Consider the following 16,795-nt stretch of genomic DNA (forward strand, 5'->3'; position numbering starts at 1 on the left):
CCAATGATTACCTATAGAGCGGTAATCTGGGCAGAAAGAACCGAATTCAGTACACAAGCCAGGAAATTACATAAGCTCAAAAGACTAGCTTGCATGTGCGTCAGTGGGGCAATGAGGATATGCCCAATGGCATCCCTGGACGTCCTTTTGGGATTAAACCCTGTCCATCTGCACATACAGATGCAGGCAAGGGGGCAATATTCAGGATGGCCGCAATAAAAGATCAAAAAAACCTTTCATACCTGAAATGCCAAGCTTCCGATTTCCGACTTGCTAGATTTGGCAATTGCAAGCTTCATTATCAACTGTTTTGTTAAACTAATCAACTGCTGAGGGGTAAGTAAAGTGGCAACGGGATTATTCCATGCAAGTGGATGAGTAACATTGTTTTCTACGGTATTTGGTGCTATAGCACGATATGATTGATTAGCTTTCATACAATTCATATTCATTATCGCTTTGTGCTTTTGGAGGTCTGATAGTTTCACAGAGCCTCGGGCGAAATAAAGCGAATATGATGTTTCCTCGCAGTATCGCTTTTTGGTCGATTTGATGATGATGAGCTTTTCATCGATGCATTCAACGCCTAGCTAAGAAGCGAGATGCGGGATCTATTGCATGTAACCCAGTAAGAACGAAGTTTGTTGGTTTTTAATCAACTCTACCGTTAGTAAAATGCTGAGCTTGCTGCTCGACTAGATGCGGGTGCACTGTCTCGTAAGCATCGGTATAAACGTTGAAATCTGGAATATTCAACGCCATTACGGCTGAATGTGCACTATTGGGCAGAATGATGCAGGCACTTTTACAGGAGGGCTCTTTGATCCGCTTGTATTGGTGCTTTTATCAGAAACGTAAAGCTTTTCCAATATTTTAGTGTTGATGTTATCTAGGAGTTCCAATGTCGTGAAACGATTAGAGTTTAAATTGGATAATAAATTTTCATCCTTTCTGGAAAGTTTGAGGCGCTTCCGAGAAGGATATTTTCGCCACTTCTTTCGCCATCGCATACCATGTGAATCCCACCTTAATAATCAGACAAGTCCGAATAACGGAAGCTAGGCGCTTCGGGTTTGGAGGTTTTGTGTTTAACATTCGTACATACCTCCAATTCAAATAATTCTTTGATATATATATATCCGAACTCCAACTGCGCCGTATATATGAACACCTTATGATGAAGTCATACATGCGTTAGACTGTCTACACCTTTGTTAATAATAGTTGCACTTCCATAAAACTTTCCAAAAAATGTGCACTATCTTAGGTTGTTGCAATTGAAATAGCCGTTTTGGTACTAAAATTTCAAAAGACTGTAAAGCTCACAAAAATTTATTTATTTAATCAAAATAGGTGCCAGTCGATTCAAAACACTTCTCCCAGCGAGTTTCAAGAGCATGTATACCAGTTTCGCAGAAGTCCAACTGTTGGGGATTGATAAATACGTCGAAGGCAATTTTGACAGCCTTTTCGTTCCTAAATTGTTTTTCCGCCAAAAAATGATCCAAAAGCTTAAAAAAGTGGTAGTCAATTGGCAAAAGGTTCGGCGAATATGGCGGATGAGGAAAAATCTCATACTGCAATTGGTTCAACTTTTGTACCTTTGTTCTGGATACATAAAGTCGTTCGTTGTCATGAAGGGGTATCACACCATCTCTGTTGATCAACCTCGGCCGTTGAATACTAAATTTTTGGTGCATTTCCTCGAGTTGAGCACAATATTTCTGTGCATTTATTGTTTATCCAGGTGCCAAAAAAGAATAGCGGATAACTCCAGCTGTAAACCACCAAACAGTCACCATTACCTTCTTCGGAGGGAGGCTCGGTTTCGGCATACGCTTCGGTGGCTCATTAGCATCTAGTGTAGTGATCGGCGGCAATTGCCGTATAATATCCACTTTTCATCACATGTCACCATTCTGTGCAAAAAGGGATCGCTTCTGTTGCCGGTGAATAAAGAAATGCAAATTTCCATTCGAAGGGCATGCGGAACCCATTTGTCAAGGCTTTTCATCTTTCCAAGTTGTTGGAAGTGCCGGGATTGTGTCGAATAGTGTACACCCAGTTTCTCTGCCATGTCTCTCACAGACTGACGTGTGTCGGATTCGACTAACAAACCCAGCTCGCCGTTGTCAATCGATGGTCCTGGATGTCCACGTGGCTCACTTTAAAGGTTTACGTCCGGAATTTTTGAAACCAATGCCGTGTGGTTCGTTCGCTTACCGTATCAGCTCCAAATGCGCTGCTAATATTCTTGATCGCCTTCGTTGCTTTATGACCGAGTTTGAACTCATACAGGAAAAGTATACGTTCTTGGTTCTTTTCTATCCTGTTTTTCCTTTCTATTCCCTGTTATCACAACGTTTGTCAAAACTGAAATGACTCCTTGATTCAATGTAGGAGTATTTATACTTCATTATCCGACATCAACAGCGCCAACTGCTGGTGGTTTGATACAGCAAAATCATGATTGTCAAATCGGTCATTTCATGTGCAACAACCTAATACTTATAACAGTACCAAATTTCGTACTTTTAGGATGAACTCAAGAACGGATTTCGGGAAAATTCCCAAAATATGATAATATACTATTATTAAATTTATTTGAGCATATATCGGAATGGGATGTATTTGGGAGCCTAGATTTCGTATGGATGCATCGTTGTTGTTCACTCCCTTATGCTTCACCCAGTATCAAAAGGAGGATCAGTATCGAATATTACCGATTTAGTTTTTTGATTTGTTTCTACCTCGTAGCTATATTCTGTAAAAAAAAATGTTGCACCCTCTTCCGTATGTATTTAAACCCAGTGGAAAACGACACTACCTGCTGTACATATATAAACACATTCATAGACCACAACTTCTTACCAAATTTCGTGAAAATTGATTCTGCCATTTCCGAGTAAATCGGATGTGACAGAAAGATAAACGGACATTGAACCGATTTTAGTAAGGTTTTGTTTTAGACAAAACATTCATTTAGGATCCCTAAGATGAGCCTAGGGGGGTTTTTCCGTTAATTTCAACAAGCTTGTAATATACTATCAGTAAGTTTATTTTAGGAGGTATCTCAACGAGACATATTTCCAGGTCGGCTTCACCCTGCTCGAATGATCAGTCAAAATTCGCAATTTTCAAATAGAGGTTAGTGAGTTGATATTCAACTTTACGACGAAAATTTCGTATGGGAAAGAAATTTTCCTTTCCTGGTAAAACGAAACTGTTTCCTCACAACAGATCTGACGAAAAGTTGGTGTTACCTTCCCTGAAAAAAACCAGGTCCTATCAGCCTTATAGTTTTATACCACGCGCAGAATCATTTTAAAGGAGCCACTTACTTTCCAAACGTCAATTCCGGAACCATGTCGGCAGCGAAAGCCTAATCCTACAATCAATCCCACTCCAGGTGGATTAGGAGTGGATTCGAAGTCTGGGACTTCTCACAACTTGGAGGGTTACAATCTGTTACTTCCATCTTTGTGTTTTGAACTCCCTTAGTGTAATCCTAAACTACTAGATGGTGCTACAGGGGAAGAAGCAAAAGCCTAATCGCTAAATCCTAATCAAAAGGTTACATGGAAAATTTCAGAACTTACTTGCTATTTGTCCTCAAATTTCCACACTTTATACATATCTAAGCAATTGTGAATACTATGATTAAATCTTTAATTTTCTGCTGTGTAATGCCTCGAAGTCAAACTAACAATGATACAATTAAATTATATTATCAACGGACTTCTTATTAATTAGTTTCGATAATCTAAAGCCATGCGAAAACAACTATTAGTAAGGATTTTCATTTATTCCAATATATATATATATAAAAACCAAATTTCACTATTTATGAACAAAGAGATTTAAAATTTAATGCAACAGTGAACAATAATCTACCTTAATTCCATGACCAACACTTTCGCTGCCATATTGATGGACAAATCAATAAATCAATGCTGATGATAACTAAGCGATAGCCCCCGTGCGGTATATAATGGGAACTTGGCTTATATAAACTCAGTTTCAGTTTGGGATTCCAAATCAATCGTCCAACATGAAAGTATTGGCTCTCGTCGCTCTTTTGGCTTGTGGTGCCTTCGCCGCAGAAGGACCCCAATGTCAAGCTCCAAACGGTGGTGGTCTCCAACCAGTCTTGGCTGAATTCGTTGACATGATCCCACTCGACAAGATTTTGGAACTCCTGTTGACTTCAATGACCTCCGATCCAGAAACCCAAGCCGTCATGGAATTTTTGTCATCATCCGAATTCCACCAAATCGTCATCATGGTCCAAAATCAACCAAGCTTCCAAAAACTCGTGAACTACGCCTGTACCGATTTATACATCGATGCTGCCTACTACTTCAACGTGTTGGCCGGTATTTTCGGATTCCCAGAAGTACGTGCTCACCCACGTGCCATCGCCCGTGCTGGTGGATTCCATGGACTCCTGTTGGAAATCCTTGATCTCATCCCACTCGATGAACTCAAGGCTCTTTTGGATGAAAAGTTGGCCACCGACTACTATGTCCAATTGACTTTCCAAATGATCAACTCTGACGAATTCGGATCTATTGTTGACGCTCTTAAGGCTAATGTTGCCTACATTGACATGAAGGATCGTCTCCGTGGATTGGGAGTTGATGTTGACCTTATCATTGACACCATCAACAAGATCTTCCATTAAATGACTGGACTCTTATTAATGCTCAATAACGTAGCTTAAATGCACGCTTAATAAAATAGCTTAAATTCAAAGTTTTTTGTTTACCTTAAGAACCGTATTCCTAGGAAAGGTAACTTTTGTCACCAGGATAAATATGGTACATTGTTATCAAATTAAGGAAGAAAGCTTCCTTTAAGACTATTACTGTTTTTTGGTTTTAAAATTATCATTTTTTACGATTCCGCCTGGTTATCTCTTTCCGCTCTGTAGACAACCTTAGACATCAAGAACATTCTCAAGTCGAGATTTTATTAAAGACATGGGAATCTATTCTAGAGGCGCTTGTCTAGTATGATGCGGACGGCGGGTCAAGAGAATAGACTGTAGTGGTGAGTATGCCTCAAAGTTGCTCCAAGTGTCCCACTCAGCTGTATAGCTTTATTTATGTTGGAATACTTGACCCTCACGTGCCAAAGGAGGTAATCTTCATTGATTGTCCAGATAACATGGCAATAGCTCTGACACACACACTCTGAGGGTGTAGAGCTATATGGCAGTAAAATCATCCAAACCATCAAATCATGGTTGGTTAGTTAGTTTAGTTTACTAGGGAGTGCCACAGCTCCGACCACTATTTAATGGCTTTTAATGGCTTACCGCCTACGGCGTGCGCAGGCTTTAGCGATTCTGAGAACATTCTCCAGAGGCAGAGAGTGCGCAGATTCTTCATTGAAGAAAACCTTGCCAAGGTGTCTTCGTCTGAGATATGAGGAGGCCGGGCAACTGCATAAAAAGTGCAGGCCCGTCTCCTCCTCCTCACATTGGCCATAACCGAAACCACCACTCCAATCTTTTCCATATACTAGTTTAAGGAGCAGTGTCCTGTTAAAAGCCCTGCCCTATAGGATAGTTTCAAGTGCCGCAGTCGGCGTAGTACGTACATGGTTACGAACAAACTTGATTTCGTGGGATCTGATAAGAAGAGCAATATTGTCAATATCAGGGTTGTTGATCACCATCATTCGCCGACGCCAAGCTTGAACTGAGGGGGCTAGTTCATCTCTAACAGAAATGATGTCCACTGTTTAACAGTCAAAAGTATGTAGATATCTAGTAGCAAGCTGCTTATCAGAGGAGTGGTGCAGGGAGTGTGTACTTATACAAACTACTATGGAGGAACTGAACTGAAGATGGTAGCAACGGTGCAATAACCACTGAAGAGACGCTGGACTTAAACACTGATTTGGCGTGTTGAGAAATGAGCCGACCGAAAATCCGAAAAATTAAGTTATCGTCTTGGGCAGTTTCGAATGAGCTCTTACATTCGAGGATTTGGACCATATTATTGCAATTGCTCGAGGTTTATAATGAGAAAAATGATATTTTTTCAAGGTGAGAACCGTTAAAAAATTATTGATGCCCCCATCCCGGTTTTTCGTCGAGGTCCTCCAATTCGATATCCCTAAAAACTGCCTGGTGTCCTGTCCCACTCCATCACTTCATCTTAGGCAGGGTCTGCCTTGTCTTCTTTTTCTACCATATTACCCTCATAGACTTCCCGGGCTGGTTCATCCTCATCCATACGGATTAAGTGACCCGCCCATCATAACCTGTTGAGCCGGATTTTATCCACCAGATCGTCGTGGTATCGCTCATAGATTTCGTCGCTATGTAGGCTAGCGGTGTATTCAGTCACTTAAAATTCCACTCACTGCCGAGGTGTAGTCTTTTTAGTATTAAAAACACCAAATTTAGCATCTTTTGAAGTTCATCAGTACCTCAGCACTTTCTATCATTTTTCAGTACTTTTTAAGGTTTTATGTGAAACAAAACCTTATTATAATCGTGTCAATGTCTGCCTGTCTGTTTCTTTCTGAGGAGGTGGAAATCTTCAAAAGACACTGGCCTCAACACGCCAGCCTCGGCGATTTTCATCGATAATATTATTGTATTGCTTATAACTGAGCTTCGCTTCTGTCATCACTGCCAAGTATTTGATGACCGGCTTGGAAGCGATGATATAATCCCCAATTTAAATACAGGCATAATTTCTTTTATGGCGCTTGGCAATGAGGAATGCTTCCGTTTCTTCCCTTTTCTTCCTTCGCAAGTGCCAGATCAGAACTTTCTAGCCAAACCTTAACAGCGGTGATCGCTTCGCGTGAGTATAATTCAGGAACTTCGAGATGCTTTAAGACCACAACAACTGCTATGTCCTCAACTCCGCCATGCTATTAACATAGTATGCTGGTCCCAAGCCCAGGTAAAGGAGGAGGGTTTGAGGCAACGTACTCTGTACTATCCTCAGTAAAACAAAAATAAAATGCTGAGATCAGGGAAAGAGATAAATAGAGTATAGTTGGAGTTATCCTACTATGCTAAATCCTACCTGATCTCTCTTGGTGACAGGCCCCGCGACAGGTCGACAAAGAAAATGCATAGAATGTCGTTACAAACATGATGATCGGATTAAGTCACAGGCCTCGGAGAAATGCTAGGGCGTCCACCTCAGTCGACGCGGCAGGACGGGCCCCGGTCCTGTCGAGAAATGGGCAAGGGTTCTTGACGCATGGACGGCGTCAGGACGTAAGCAAGTTAGTCCGCACACAACGAACAAAACAAATACGTGTCTGCACGCTAAATGTTGGTACCCTAACTGGAAAGACGGAGGAACTCGCAAGAGCCCTTCGGAAAAGGTGCATTGACATCTGCGCTCTGCAAGAAACCCGATGGTCTGGTTCCAAAAGCTGCGACATTCAACGCGAACGCGGTAAAAATGGCTACAAACTTCTCTATTTTGGTAACCCACACACTCAATACGGTGTTGGCATTGCCATCTTAGAGGGTTTCCGTGATGCCATTAAAGAAGTCGAACGATTTGATGATCGGCTGATGAAGCTCACCATTATATCAGCTGATCGCACTATTCACTTCTTCACCGCGTATGCACCACAGACAGGCCGACCTGATGCCGAGAAAGATGCCTTCTGGCAACTTCTCGATGAAAAGACTTGTCACGTGCCTGCTGACGATTACATAATCATTGCCGGCGACCTTAATGGTCATGTGGGTGAAAAGGCAGACGGTAACAGGTGCCATGGGGGAAAGGGGTTCGGAGCGCGCAATGAAGGTGGCGAGCGTATAATCGATTTTGCGGACACCCATGACCTTGTACTTATGAATACATGGTTCATCAAACGATTGTCTCATCTTCCCACATTTTATAGTGGGAACAATAAAACGCAAATCGACTATATTCTCATAAGACGTCAACATTTTACCACTGTCACTGATTGCAAAGTCGTTCCCTATGAGACCATCGCACCTCAACATCGGCCGTTGATTGCTGTCCTGCGAATTAAGCCACCGATAAAACGGCGTGAGGAACGCACTGGCCCGCCGCGCATTAAATGGTGGCAATTTGGTGAGAAGAAGGAAGAAACGGTCTCACTCATACGATTGCCAACCATTACGAAAGTGGAAGAATCATGGAACCAAATGAAAGACACGATCCACAAAGCGGCCTCTGCAACCCTCGGGGTCTCCAAGCCGGGTAAGCGGTACATCAACCGAGATACTTGGCTTTGGAATGATGATGTTGAAATGAAGGTCCGTGAAAAGAAACGCCTCTACCACAAATTTCTCGACGATAAAACGCCTGCTAATTGGCAAATTTATAAGAATGCCAACCGGGAAGCAAAGAAAGCTGTCGCTGTCACCCGAGCGAACCATTTCAAAAATCTTTACGATAAACTGGACACTCGGGATGGCGAGAGAGATCTGTACCGACTTGCTAAAAGCCGTGATGAACGCACACAGGATATCGAACATTTCTGTTGTGTTAATGACAAGAACGGTACTTTGCTTACTGATCGTCGAGCCGCGACGGATAGATGGCGAGAATACTTCGAGCAGATTTCAACTGAAGAATTTGCTCATCCTCCACTTCCACAATCATTGCCGACATTTGGAGCAGTTCCACCAGTCAGCGCAACTGAAGTCGAGGAGGCAATAAAACAAATGAAATCGGGGAAAGCAACAGGACCTGACGACATCGCATCTAAGCTCTGGAAAGCAAAGAACTGGGACCCAACACCGTGGATCAGTGAATTCTTTAACCGGGTTATTCAGGAAGGAAGAACACCATCTGACTGGCAAGAAAGTACCACTGTTCCAATATGGAAAAAGAAAGGTAGCCCAGCAGAATGTTCAAATTACCGTCCGATCCGGTTACTTTCCCATACCATGAAGATTTTTGAACGCATTCTTGACAACCGTATTCGCGAAATCGTTGAAATAACCGTGAATCAAGCCGGATTTGTCAAGAACTGCGGAACTATTGACGCAATACACGCTGCGCGGTTACTAATGGAGAAATACCGTGAGAAGCATCGCCCTCTTTACATTGCCTTTCTGGATCTAGAGAAAGCGTTTGACCGTGCACCACACGAACTCATCTGGTATGCTTTACGACAACACTTCGTGCCAGAAGAACTCGTGCGCTGGGTTCAACTGCTCTACCACGATCCGAAAAGTAAAGTTCGAAGTATGGCGGGTGTATCAAAACCGCTTCGTGTCTCTGTTGGAGTTCATCAAGGAAGTGCCCTCTCACCACTCCTCTTTGTCCTTGTTATGGACACCGTCACACGGGATATTCAACGTCCAGCGCCCTACACACTGCTTTATGCAGATGATGTTTTCCTAGCATCTGATAGCAAAATGATCTCGAACAACTTGTTCAAAAATGGAATGATCGCCTCATGCAACACGGTCTCAGATTGAATTTAAACAAAACTGAATTTTTGACGACCGATCCCCATGAAACAGGCACAATCACTGTCAGCGGCACTGATCTGCCCAGATCTGAGCGATTTAAATACCTCGGGTCAACGCTATCAGCCAATGGAGAGCTGCGCTATGAAATTGTTTCACGCATTAACGCAACCTGGATGAAGTGGCGTTCCACAACTGGTGTCCTTTGTGATCGACGTATCAACGAGCGTCTCAAATCTAAAATTTACCGCAATGTCGTCCGTCCAGTCGCTCTCTATGGTTCTGAGTGTTGGCCAACCATAAAAGACAATGAACGGCGTCTCGCGGTAATGGAGACGAAGATGCTACGTTGGACTAGTGGCGTCACACGTTTAGATCACATCCGAAATGAGGATATCCGCGATCGTTATGGGGTTGCACCGATCGTGGAAAAGTTGCGAGAGAGGCGTCTTCGATGGTATGGTCACGCAATTCGTGCAAACGAGAATTCACTTGCAAAGATTGGTCTGAACATCGAAGTCGATGGTAAACGACCAAAAGGCAGACCTAAGCAACGGTGGCTTGATACGCTGGATGGGGATTTGAAAGCCTCGAGATTGCACCCAGATCAGGCATTCGATAGAGCCAAATGGCGAAGCCGATCAAGACGAGCCGACCCCGCTTGTGAACGGGACAAAGGCTGAAGAAAAAGAAGAAGAACTGCTATGTCCTCGAGGTAGCCCACCACCGTGGCTTCCTCCGAGACTGGAAGATTAAGCACATCGTTCTGCATGATGTTCCACAGCAGTGGGCCCAACACTGAGCCCGGTGGGACACCCTCTCGGACATGCACGCTTCGATCAACGCAGTGAATACATCCGGTCTGCATTTCATGGCAGGCTTACGGTCCTTATTCGCTATTCCATCAACTTCAGGGTTTTGCGGGCTTTTTTATAGTCGTATCCATTTCGTCTCTGATCGATCCTGCCTACTGCACTCTGAGCCATTCGTCTGGCTCGGTGACAGGCTGATCGAAGGTTGGTCAATTCATTTTTCCACCTGTAGTAGGCTGTTCTACCGGGGAATGTGAATCTCGTAGGCATGAACGCGTCACGTACTTTGGCGATGCATTTTACCAGATAGAAAGCTATTTCTGTAGAGACACCTGCTTTATTAGGGTGATCTAACCACATCTCTATGAAGGTCTGCTCATCCAAAGCTTTTGCAGATCAGCCTGATATTTTTTTCGGTTTCCGGCGTGATAGTTTTCTCCCCTATGGCTCCCTCCATAGTTCAAAGAGGATTGCCAGGTAGTCGCGGTGATGAAGTCTTCGCTGACCAGGACATACCCCGTACCAGTGCGGGGCTGACGGAGGTCAGTTCTACGATTAAGCCAGACCCTTCCTTTCGAAAGGTGTTTAAAGCACTCTCGTTGGCTAGGACTATTTTCAACTGCGCAAAAGCCTCTAATAGATTGCGCCTCCTCGAATTTGTTTCTTTCCTACCCCACTCAAATGTCCAAGCACTGAAGTCATCAGCAATCACCTTTGGACTTCGTCTTCTTGTGCCGAGAACAAGATTGTCAAACATTGCCTCGAATTCAGACAGTGTACACCATCTATTTTCGCCCATACAAAGTCATTAGTTCCCTGATTCATAGTGCATTGTATGGTTTGTCGACCGGAATTTATGTTACTCAATATATACATTGGATTTCATTTTTCCAATATGTCCATCAAGCTTTGTTTCGATGGGTAAAGTCGTTTTGGCGAAAAGCGCCTGCGGCACACAGAAAGTAAACCGATTTAAAAAAGGTTTTTCTTTACACAAAGCCTTAAAAAAGCGTCTTGCGTTGCAAAGTTGAGGGACACCAGGATGAGAGCGCACCTAACTACTGATTCAATTTGAAACTGAGAATGACTCAAGCTACTGTAAAATTCGTGGTTAGTGTGGTTTTGTACTTACTTCGTAGTCCTGCGTAGTAAAGCTCTCACTGTGGGCACGGTTTCTGTAGTTCTGAGTTTGAATGTCCACTTCGCTTAAGGCTCGTGAATTTTTGTAAAGTTATATGGAGGACAATTGTATCAGGAATACCACGTTAACTAAATGCCTGCCGTTGTAGGATCGAACAAACGAAACAAGATTTTTTGGAAGTCAGATAAACCCCGTAAAATGTTGATACCACGAACAGAATCATAGCAGCCTAAAGATATTGAAGATATTTTCTTTACTTGGTCTACTTACATTTTAAACATCTACTCAATACCTATGTTGATAGCAAAAGCTTAATCCTACAACCAGTCCCAATCCAAGGGTTATATAGACAATTTCAAAATTTACTCAGCTATTAGTCCCTAATTCTGTGCACTTTATACATAGTCAAGTCATTCCGAATGCTATGATTGAATCTTCACTTTTCTACTGTGTAATGCTCTAAGTTAAGCTTACAATGATATAATTAAATCATATTATCAACGGATTTCTTATTAATTTGTTTCGATAATCTAATGCCGTGCGTAAATTGAAAACACCTGTTCATAAGAATTGTCATTTATTGCAATATATGTATAGAAACGAAATTTCACTATTTATAAACAAAGAGATTTAAAATGTAATGCAAAAGTGAGCAATAATCTACCCTAATTCCATGACGAACACTTTCGCTACCACATTGATTGACAAATTAATAAATCAATGTTGTTGACAACTAAGCGATAGCCCCCTGTGGGGTATATAATGAGAACTTGGCTCATATAAACTCAGTTTCAGTTTGGGATTCCAAATCAATCGTCCAACATGAAAGTATTGGCTCTCGTCGCTCTTTTGGCTTGTGGCGCCTTCGCCGCAGAAGGACCCCAATGTCAAGCTCCAAACGGTGGTGGTCTCCAACCAGTCTTGGCTGAATTCGTTGACATGATCCCACTCGACAAGATTTTGGAACTCCTGTTGACTTCAATGACCTCCGATCCAGAAACCCAAGCCGTCATGGAATTTTTGTCATCATCCGAATTCCACCAAATCGTCATCATGGTCCAAAATCAACCAAGCTTCCAAAAACTCGTGAACTACGCCTGTACCGACTTATATATCGATGCTGCCTACTATTTCAACGTGTTGGCCGGTATTTTCGGATTCCCAGAAGTCCGTGCTCACCCACGTGCCATCGCCCGTGCTGGTGGATTCCATGGACTCCTGTTGGAAATCCTTGATCTCATCCCACTCGATGAACTCAAGGCTCTTTTGGATGAAAAGTTGGCCACCGACTACTATGTCCAATTGACTTTCCAAATGATCAACTCTGACGAATTCGGATCTATTGTTGACGCTCTTAAGGCTAATGTTGCCTACATTGACATGAAGGATCGTCTCCGTGGATTGGGAGTTGATGTTGACCTTATCATTGACACCATCAACAAGATCTTCCATTAAAAGACTGGACTCTTATTAATGCTTAATAAAGTAGCTTAAACGCTTAAATTTTTTGTTTACCTTAACAACTGTATCCCTGGAAAAGTTAACCTTAAGGGGATAAACATATATCCTACATTTAACTATTATACTAAAGGGAAAAGGTTTCAAAAGTTATCTGTCTTTGCGGTTCAAAAGGGAGCCAAATTGAGGAAGCACGTCCGTCGTCTGGTGACCTCCTTCTTCTCCCTGGATGATGCCTTTAGATATATGCAATATTTTTAAGTCGGGGTTTGATCAAAAGCACTTCTGCTAAATTTAGATCGGAACTCTCAGAGGGGTCTATCTAGCACCAAACAAGAGACTGGCCGAAAGAATAGATTGTGATAGCGAGTATACGTCAAAGTTCCTCGAAGCTATCCTGCTGCGAAACATAATTGATGATGGAACGCTTGAATTTTACGTATTAGAACCTTAATTTTTGTTTCAGGTAACATGTCAGTAGTTTCAATCGCAAAACACTCAAATGATATAGAACTATATGGAAATGAAATGACCTATATCATTCAATCATGGCTATGAATGGTCAAACTGTATCTCGTGAACTCTAAGAAGAAGAGGGACGTTATCAGCATGAGTGTTGTTGATCACGGTCATTCACTAATGTCAAGCTGGGCTTGCCGGGCTAGTTTACCTCTTGCGAAAATGGTGACTAATTTCGGCGACCAAAAAATATGTTTTAGCAGCCTGCTTATCGTAGGAATGGTGAAATGGGTATTGACTTATACGAGCTGCTAGGATGGCACTTAGCTGGAGATGGCAGAACGGGTGCGGTAATCAGGAAAGTAATCGGAGAATAAGCGGAGGAATAAATTACCACCTATCACAGTTCTGAATGCGCGGAGCACGTTATCACCATTGCTCGAGTTTCATAATGGACAGAAGGGGACTTTTTTAACGTGGGTTTCATCGAAAGATATTGACGTAAGATTTCGGTAAATGTAGGAACGGCTAGCTTAAAAAGAATCTCCGGGAAGTGGATTTAAGCCCGGCTGAACGTGGTTGTGTTGACCTGGATCACCTCTGTGAAGTAATACTTTATGGTGATCAGCCAACAATCTCGAAAGAAGAGGTAGTTGCCTTTACTAATGTCTATTTCCTTCCAAACCCAAGTCTTGAAATCGGGAGCTTGAAATTTGAGGGAGATAAATTTTACGCGTTTCTTATATTAGTAACTTTGGGAGTACGTCTTTTCGTTTGCTAAGATTTGGAAATGAGATGCAATGCACAAGGCAAGATTTCAACCAGATGAAGCCATCAAAAGGGGGGATTTCATCTTGGAGCTGAAAATAGTCCGGCAAGTGGAAAATTTGTTTGGCATGAGTGCTGCGATGCGTGGTCAAAGATATTAATCCTCTGTCAAGTGCAAGGATCTAGATAAGGTCAGGCAGAAAATCGCCTTAAGAGTATTTGCAGAAAGTAACTATTGTCGGGTCTAACCCTATAAATTGAAGTTTAAGGAGACGACTAAATAAGGTAGACATGTGTGGACTATGGACCTACAATTTTTAAGACTACTTTGTTCCGGAATGTGTACACTTTCTTTAACAACGATATCGTAGCTCCCCATAAAGATCGCTTCCTTTATAACATTAGCTGTTCATTCCCCGCGTGAGCGAAGTGAGATGATGTGGCTCTAGAAAGTACTCTTCTCCCTTTTTACACACTTACGGTACTGTGGGAAGTCTTGTGGTAGCAGAAGTAAATCGGGTGTTAGGCTGTTGTTGACGACTAATACAAAACTGACAAGGCGTCTTTTGTTAGCTGCCTGACTTGAGAGTCAGTTTCTGGTGGGACTTTGACTGTGAGGTTCCGGTTAAGATTAATACGGTTGGCATTGTCCCCCATGTGGGGTATAGCGTGTTAACCACCCCTACACGCTTTCGGTTGCTGGCAATGTGCTTCAGCTGACTCTATGATTCTAAGAAGCTGGGAGCCTCCACTATTCTTAGCATCGGATTTTTATAATGATCCACTCTTTGGCCATCCTCGGATAGTAGATCCCACTCTATAGCATAACCGGTAATGTAATCCATTGCTATTTCCACTTTCTGATCTAGATGACCATAGTTATTTAGGCACAGACATGAATTGTCGAAAGCTTACAGTTTTTGAATAACAGTGGTGATCAGTTTTTATTCCCTTATAGTAGCACAGAGAGAGCACTGGGACGTAACAGAGTCAACTTCTCGCCTTGCCATATGTATAATAGAGAAAAACGAATTTAACATTGTTAACACGTCGGGCGACATAGAGTCGAAAAAATATACTATGTATTTCTTGATTACATATTTTTCCATGCTCGGAATGGTTGGCAACTGCGTTAATAAAATCATTCATCTTTTCTTATGAAATTCCCGATTTGTACTCGATGTTACTTTTTCTCAGATAGTTCAAACGATGTTTTGATGCATGTGTATCGATTTGAGGTTGACAATAAGGAATATTGTAGATTTAGTAACCATATAATGCATAAGTACAGGTTATGATTATCAGAAAAGCTGATACCCTTCGTCGGTCTGACAGCGATAGCAATTTGCTTTCTCGCCTACATATCGTTGTCCCTCGGTGAACACAACCTCCTTCTTGCTCCTAAAGGAAAATAAATTGCAGCAACTTATACCTTGACCATATCCTGATAAGCAGCGACTTTAACGTGAATCCTAATCCAAACACATCCCCCTACCTAGGAAGTGCTCCTCCTGTTAGTGACCACAATTCCGTGACATCTAGCTGCACCTAGCTTCTGCAACGACGGCAGTTGACTAATAGGCTCATCTCTCAAAACGAACTTTTGCAAAACTATACCGAATGAGACCATGAATCACACGGTTCGTCAGTATGTAATATGTATTACAGAAATTCAGAATCATTTCAATGTCTGTCTACCCCGCTTTATTCGGGAACGGCTGAGGCTATTGACATGAAATTTTATGATTTGTACTCTGCGAATCGCTTTACATATAGCAACTGGCGCTAGTTTCTGCTGAGTTTAAGGGTTTGATGATTCTAAAATAAACTTAAGGAGGGTTTCCAGTTAAACATGGAACAATGTTACTCATTGCATGCCAGGAGTCTCACAGTTCCCACGTATCACATATCTGAGAAAATGCATGTGATAGACAGTAGACCGACTTTAAAAAGACTTTGTTTCATGCAAAATCTTACCAAATCAGGACACTTCAGGTCTAAAAGGTTTTGTGTAAGCGACAGTTTTGACCTATTGTAACTGTGTTAATAATAATCCGATTTTCCAAAAACTTGGTAGGATCATGCTCTATATTGCTGCATCAAAAACTTGGTAGAATCATACTCTACGTTATAGCCTATATTGCTGCATCATTTCCTGGTGCTCGAATAAACTTACTAAAAGTTATAGTAATATACTATTATTAACTTCATTTGAACAGATATCGACATGGAAAGTATTTCGGAGCCTAGGCACCATATGATGGTAGCCATTTGAGTTCTTTTTAGATTTTTCACTTTGGTAGTTTCTAAGAATTGATCCGTTATGAATGAAATGATCATTTTTGACTCTCCGCATTCCCCACCTTTCCAACAAATTTCAAAACTGAAACTTCGGCTTCGGAAAGTACTAACCGAGAGCTTTCATTTGATACTCCACATGACTATGTTTGGCGAAAAAATATTACACCCTCCTTTTGCATGTATGGGGACGTCCCCTTAAAGAGCAAACATATTTATAAATGACTGTTGTTTGATATGTTACCACTACATATTTCTTCTTCCTTTGTGCAGCCCGGGACCTCTTGCCACCTTCTCGAATTGAATCAAAGCATCTCGTCCATTCCATAAATCGTCAGTAGATGCCAGAAGTTGAAGATGAAGAAGGTGAACTTAAGGAGAATAGTCATACCGGCCTACATCTCGGTGTCGTCTCTAGGATCA

General features: G+C 42.1%; 1 protein-coding gene across 1 annotated transcript in view; it reads left to right on the top strand.

Annotated features, from left to right (window-relative positions):
- The window catches only part of LOC119652128, a 73,039-nt gene that overhangs the window by 16,389 nt on the left and 39,855 nt on the right, over positions 1–16,795 (top strand). The window contains exons 2-3 of the mRNA XM_038056068.1: positions 4,013–4,681; positions 12,173–12,838. Of these exons, the coding sequence (XP_037911996.1) occupies positions 4,013–4,681; positions 12,173–12,838 (1,335 nt within the window). The remainder of the gene's footprint in view (positions 1–4,012; positions 4,682–12,172; positions 12,839–16,795) is intronic.

This window comes from Hermetia illucens, chromosome 3, assembly GCF_905115235.1.
Source record: "Hermetia illucens chromosome 3, iHerIll2.2.curated.20191125, whole genome shotgun sequence".
Lineage (NCBI taxonomy): Eukaryota > Metazoa > Arthropoda > Insecta > Diptera > Stratiomyidae > Hermetia > Hermetia illucens.